The following is a 6,552-nucleotide window of genomic DNA, read 5'->3' as shown; positions in this document are numbered from 1 at the left end:
GGAGTTTCACTCTTGTTGCCCAGACTGGAGTGCAGTAGCACGATATCAGCTCACCGTAACCTCCACCTCCCGGGTTCAAGCAATTCTCCTGCCTCAGCCTTCCGAGTAATAGGCACCTGCCACCATGCCTGGCTAATTTTGTATTTTTAGTAGAGATGGGGTTTCTCCATGTTCAAAAACAGAAAAGAAGGGCAAGACAAGAATAGACATTATCTTTGTTATGGGTTGAACTGTGCCTTCCTAAAATTCTTATAATGAACTTCTAATCCCTAATACCTCAGAATGTGACCTTTTCTGGAAATAGGGCCATTGCAAGTGTAATTAATTAAGATTAGGTCATTAGGGTGGGCCCAGTTCAATGACTGAGTTCCTTATACAAAATGGAAATTCGTCCGGGCACAGTGGCTCAGGCCTATAATCCCAGCACTTTGGGAGGCCGAGGCAGTCAGATCACTTGACCCCAGGAGTTCGAGACCAGCCTGGGCAACATGGCAAAACCCATGTACGTTTTGTCTCTACAAAAAATACAAAAATTAGCCGGGCGTGGTGGTGCCCACCTGTAATCCCAGCTACTTGGGAGGCTGAGAATTGCATGACTCCAGAAGGAGGTTGCAGTGAGCAGAGATCGTGCCACTGCACTCCAGCCTGAGTGACAGAGCAAGACTCTGCCTCAAAAAATAGGAAATTCAGACAATTCAGACACAGGCATACAGGGAGAATACCATGTGAATAGGAAGGCAGAGATCAGGATGATACTTTTGCAAGCCAACACCAAAGACTGCCAGCACTCCATCAGGAGCTAGGGGAGAGGAATGAATAGATTCTTCCCCACAGCCCTCAGAAGGAACCAACCCTGCCAAAACCTTGTGCTGGGACCTCCAGCCTCCAGATCCTTGAGACAATAAAGTTCTGGGGTTTTTTTTTGTTTTTTTTTCTTTTTTTGAGACGGCGTCTCGCTCTGTCGTCCAGGCTGGAGTGCAGTGGCGGGATTTTGGCTTACTGCAACCTCCGCCTCCCGGGTTCAAGCGATTCTTCTGCCTCAGCCTCTCTAGTAGCTGGGACTACAGGCGTATAGGCACATAGTCCAGCTAATTTTTTTTGTATTTTTAGTAGAGACGGGGTTTCACCATATTGGCCAGGCTGGTCTTGAACTCCTGACCTCATGATCCACCCACCTCAGCCTCCCAAAGTGCTGGCATTACAGGCGTGAGCCACCACGCCCAGTTTAAGCCACCTGGTCTGTGGTACTTTGTTATGGCAGCCCTAATGAACTAATACAGGCTTTAAGCTATAAATCATTAAGGTTGCTTAAGTTAACAAATCATAACCCTCAAAAATGTTAACCCAACTTGAAAGAAGCTTTTGAAACTGTTTACAATCCATTTTGGAAACAACAAAAGCCAAAATAAAGGCAATTATTAAAAATAGGTCATGTTAAATGACAATAATGTTATTGAATAATAATTTCTTTAAAAAGTATAACCAGGTTTCTTTGATTTAAGTAACTGGGTCCCGAATGCTGGTTAAAATGAGACAAGTAGGATCCTTCATTAATTTCTCATGTCCATTTCTATCTGTTTTTTTCTTTTTTTGTTGTTCCATGTAAAACTGAGAAAAAAAAAATGTGTTAACTTAAACAGTTGTCAACTTAATCTTACTTTTTTGGGAATTTGCTCATGCTCCAGTTTAATTTTCTCCTCTTGTGTTTCTTCAACTTCTGCATCATCTATTTCATCATTGATTCTGCAAAAATATGAAATAACACAAAAGGGTTTTTTCAACCGGAAGAGTTTATACCACAGTGTTACAATTCGCTGCTTTGGCTTGTCTTCACCTTATCCTCAAAGAAATTACAAATTCAAATTCTACACCAAATACTCCAGGTAATGTACAAAATTATGATGACCAATAAATGTCAATACATGTTTATGAATAACCTATAAAACTAAAATTTTAGATTATACCACCTTAATGTTCAAGCATTAGCAGCTATATAAATCATTCATTCATCCATCATTCCATTAATTCAACAGGCTCCAGGCCTTAGGCCCTGGACTACAACAATGAAAAATACAGACCCTGTCACTGTCTTCTGAGAGCTTTCCATCTGCTTGGGAGAAAAAAATAAAGCTATTTCAATATGGTATATGGTAAGTATAGGGGCATATATGCAGAACACAACCCAGACTTGGGGACCAGAGGCATTTAGAGCCTAAATGATACTTACGAGTTAGCCAACAAAGTGGAGAAAGGAATGTGAGGGAGAAGGGTATTTTAGGCAGAATGCAGAGTGCCTTTTGAGATTAGGAGCGAGACAAACACATTTAAGTGTAAAGACGAAAAAGAAGAACTGTTTTTAGACTTACAGGACTGAGAAGTTGACCATGCATATATACAACAGTCTGAGACAATTACTTGAGGATATTCCAGCGAAACTAAATATGAACCCAAGAGGGATGGGAAGTAAAAGAAACTGGTGAACAAAGAAGCCAATAAAATGTATAGGTGTATCTAGTGTATCTAAATAATGGTTGATACTAGAGATACAGGGAGCTGAAGAAAATAGTGTCTTAGTAAGTGGTGACTACTGAACACAAGATTGGGAAAAGCTGTGAATTAAAATATGAGTTATACACCAGATAAAGGCAAGGAATTGGGCAATATGTTCCGTCTCAAGGAAACATGTTACAAAGGGAAAGCACTGACAGCACAAATAGAATGTGAACAGTGGCTCTCTGGCTCTTCTTTCAAAGTTACAGGAGCTCAGGCTTCACAGCTTTGTCCAATTCAACAGTTTACACTGACTCAGAGCTCCTGAGTTACATTCATCAGATGAGGTACCAAGTTGTGAGCCTTCTACCGAAGCCACCATTACAAGAACCAAAAATCCCAAATACTTGGGAACCTTTATTGCTATAGTTTCCAGTAATGAATCACCTCATGGAGTAGGAGGCAACCTCTCCTTAGGCAGAGGAATAATGACGATAATGACCTCGATAGCAGTAACAGCACCAGCCAACAGTTGAATGATGCTTACTCTGTGCCAGATGCTGCTGCATACATGTAACACTTATCACAAACAACAGTGTTATGACATACATACTAAAAGCCCATTTTACGGATGAGAAGACAATCACAGAAAGGATATGTAACTTGTCACAGAGCTAATACATGGTGGAGCTGAGATCTGAGCCCCAGCAGGCAGGCAGGGCTCCCAAGTATGTGCTCTACAATCACACTATTATTCAACACTGCCCATTCTAGATAGATGTCTACTTTCACTATGAAGGTCTACAATACTCAGCACCCATATTAGACCTACGAGCAGGATAGGACAGAGTTGACCACCTCTTCTGTGTAAAACATGCTCTTTACTTAGCTTCAGAGATAGTGGGCTCTTCTAGTTTCTTCTTTCCTCACAGCTACAACTTCTCAGTCTCCTTTGTTGGTTCCTCATCTTCACAACTTTAAAAGTCAGTTCTCATCTCCTCTTCTTTGTCTATATTCTCATTCTAGGCTATCCCTTTCTATATCATCACTATGAATATCATCTGTATGTAGTTGATGTCAATATCCAAGTCTCCAACCCAAACCCCTCCTCTTAAAACCAAACAGAGCTAACTTCCTACTCAACATAACCACCTGAACATCTACTAGACACATGTAATCTTAAAACATCCAACACTGAACTCTTGCTCGTCTCTCTGAAGCCTAATCCTTCTTGCTATCTAAATTGGCAACGCCATCCCTCTCAAGATCCCCACCAAAACCTTAAAGTCAATCTTGATTCCTCTCTTACATCCCCATCCAATCTCGGAGGAAATCCTGTTTGTTCTATCTTCAGCATACCCACATTTGACCACTTCTTGCCACTAATACAACAATCCGAGCTGCTCTGGCACCCCTACATTCTACTCTCAACACAACTAGAATGACCCTGCTAAAATATTTCAAATGTCACTGCTGAAAAACCCTCCAATGGTCTGTTGTCTCATTCAGAGTAAAAGCCAAAGTCCTTATTTTGGCACCTACCAGTTACTCCATGATTGGGCTCCCATAACCCTACCCCAATACCTCGCAGACTTCCAAGTCCCTCTTACTCCATCCTAGGTGTCCTTCTGGCCACTTTGCTCCCCTAACCCAATCACACCAAGCTCACTTCCCCTGAGGACCTTTACACAGACTCTTCTCCACTCCTCTAGACTATGAAACCCCCTCACCTCCTTCAGGTCCCTACACAGGTTTTTAAAACTTACCAACGTTATCAGTGAGGCTTTCCTTATCTACCTTCTTAAAATATCTACACCCTCCCGGCTGGGCACAGTGGCTCACGCCTGTAATCCCAGCACTTTGGGAGACTGAGGTGGGTGGATCACGAGGTCAGGAGATCGAGACCATCCTGGCTAACATGGTGAAACCCCGTCTCTACTAAAAATACAAAAAAATTAGTCGGGTGTGGTGGCAGGCGCCTGCGGTCCCAGCTACTCCGGAGGCTGAGGCAGGAGAATGGTGCAAAAGTGAAAGGTGGAGCTTACAGCGAGCCGAGATCGCACCACTGCACCCCGGCCTGGGCAACACAGCAAGACTCTGCTCAAAAAAATAAAAATAACAAAATAAAAAAATCTGCCCCCTCCCTACCATACCACCAGTATTTACTTTCCCCTTACCCTTCATTCATTTTCTCAGGGTATTTAAATACGATATATTTATGTAATATTTTCTCCCCCTCCCCCAATAACGTAAATTCATTAGTACAGAAATTTTCATCTCTTGTTCATTTACCACTATATCCCCAAAGCCATAGCAGGTGCTGAATACGATTTTTTGAATAAATGAGAAGTACTCCCATCACAAATTACTAGGAAAAAAACCAGAAACCATATGAGAAAAGACTGATTCATTTGACTGGATAAAACAAAACCACAACATCCCCATTCCTTTATACACTCAAAAATAATGCCATAGGCAAAGACAAATGACAATTGGGAGTAAAGTACTCGCAGATAAGAGATCCTAGAATTTGAAAAAGATCAAAAAGAAGAAAAATAGGCAAATAATATGGACAGCTCACCATACTTCCATACCATCCTTCACCCATCATTTTGGCAAAATTCCAAGTGTCTTTTATGTATTGCAGTCAGGTTTTTGGGAATGGAATTTTTGTCCAATACACTTTCAAACTGACAGCTGCTGTTGGGATTTTTACATGTTGTTATCTTTTTTTTTTTTTTTGGTGATGAATTCTTATGTATTTTACAACGTATCAATTAGTTCCAATTATTTTTCTTAGTAAATTATATCATCTGCAAGTAATTAGAGTCTTTGTCTCTTTCCAATATTTATAGGCCTAATTTTATTTTAGTCATTTTGCATGAGAAGCTTGGTGATAAAATCATGGGTCCTGGACATAGTTTTTCCAACTTACACTGTGCAATCTCGGCAGGTTATTTAGCCTCTCCGTGCCTCATTTTCCCATTTGTAAAACAAAGACAACATCATCTTCTCTTTAAGTTTGTTTTGAGGATTAAATGATTTCATGTAAAGCACGAGGTAAAGCTCTGGATGATCAGTTAAAATTTGAGATAGAGTGAACAGCTAAGCAATATCGAGAGGTAAAATCAACCGTAATTGGAAATATATCTCAGTTGAGGGAAATAAAAGACGTAGGTTTAAGAACAAAGATAGTTTTTAGCATTTCAAATTCAAAGAATAAAAAGTGAACACCTGGGTGTAAGCACTATGCACTGCTCCAAAAATGAAATCTACAAATTAGGGCCATTTGACCAAAAGTCTCCTTTGTTTTTCCAACCTAATGGAAATATTAAGTCCAAATGATGTCTGTTGCTTTATTGTGGTCTTTAGGGTCTTTCCATGCCAATCAATGGACTAATGGCAAGGTATTCCCTATTCTTTACTTTTTAATAAACTGTGGTTTCGTCCTTTCTACAGAAAAGAGCCTAGCATGTGTCAGTGAAAAAGGTCAAATCAGTGTCCTTTGGGAGTTTACGGTCTCGTGGAAACAGGCAACAATAGTAAAGACAGACGCTACCGGACCACAGAAGCGGGCTCCTAACCCGCTGCTGTGCAGAAAAAGGGGTGCATTCTGGAGCCTTCTCGCTTCCACCCCGCTCCCCCGCCCAGGCTCTCGGCAGCCCCGGCCGTGGCGGCCTACGCCTGAGCCCCGTGTTCAGCTTCTGCTCCCACCCGGACCCCGCACGACCTCTATAGGTCAGACGGTGGCGTCCGGCCGGCCCACGTGCTCCCCACTGGCTCTCCCGACTCGGCCCGGACGTGGTTCCGGACGGCCTCCAATCCAGAAGAAACTAAGAGGCGGAGTCCCGCTGAGCCCCTGCATTCAAAGGATGAAAAGATGTGGGATCACCTTTCGTCAGAGTCCGTGGCCGTTTTGCCGAGGGCCGGGTTGGGGGGTTTTGAGAAAAGATTCTCAAAATCCATAACCCAGACAGGTCCTCCCTTTCGCGAGCCGGGAAGCTACAGAGTAACAACCCGAGAGAGTGACAACTCGTACGCAACAAGACGGACCCACAGCCG

The 6,552-nt window shown here is 42.3% G+C and overlaps 1 protein-coding gene across 1 annotated transcript in view; it reads right to left on the bottom strand.

Annotated features, from left to right (window-relative positions):
• Positions 1-6,546, bottom strand: part of ZC3H8 (zinc finger CCCH-type containing 8) — a 41,852-nt gene extending 35,306 nt beyond the window's left edge. The window contains exons 1-2 of the mRNA XM_011953098.1: positions 6,383-6,546; positions 1,659-1,743 (exon numbers count right to left, since the gene is read on the bottom strand). Coding sequence (XP_011808488.1) covers positions 1,659-1,743; positions 6,383-6,456 — 159 coding nt within the window. The 5' untranslated portion in view covers positions 6,457-6,546. The remainder of the gene's footprint in view (positions 1-1,658; positions 1,744-6,382) is intronic.
• Positions 6,547-6,552: the final 6 nt, after the last annotated feature.

The sequence above is a fragment of the Colobus angolensis genome, unplaced genomic scaffold, assembly GCF_000951035.1.
Source record: "Colobus angolensis palliatus isolate OR3802 unplaced genomic scaffold, Cang.pa_1.0 Scaffold356, whole genome shotgun sequence".
In the NCBI taxonomy this organism is placed as follows: Eukaryota; Metazoa; Chordata; class Mammalia; order Primates; family Cercopithecidae; genus Colobus; species Colobus angolensis.
The sequence above is the reverse complement of the archived record's forward strand: the minus strand, read 5'-3'. Positions and strand labels throughout refer to the sequence as shown.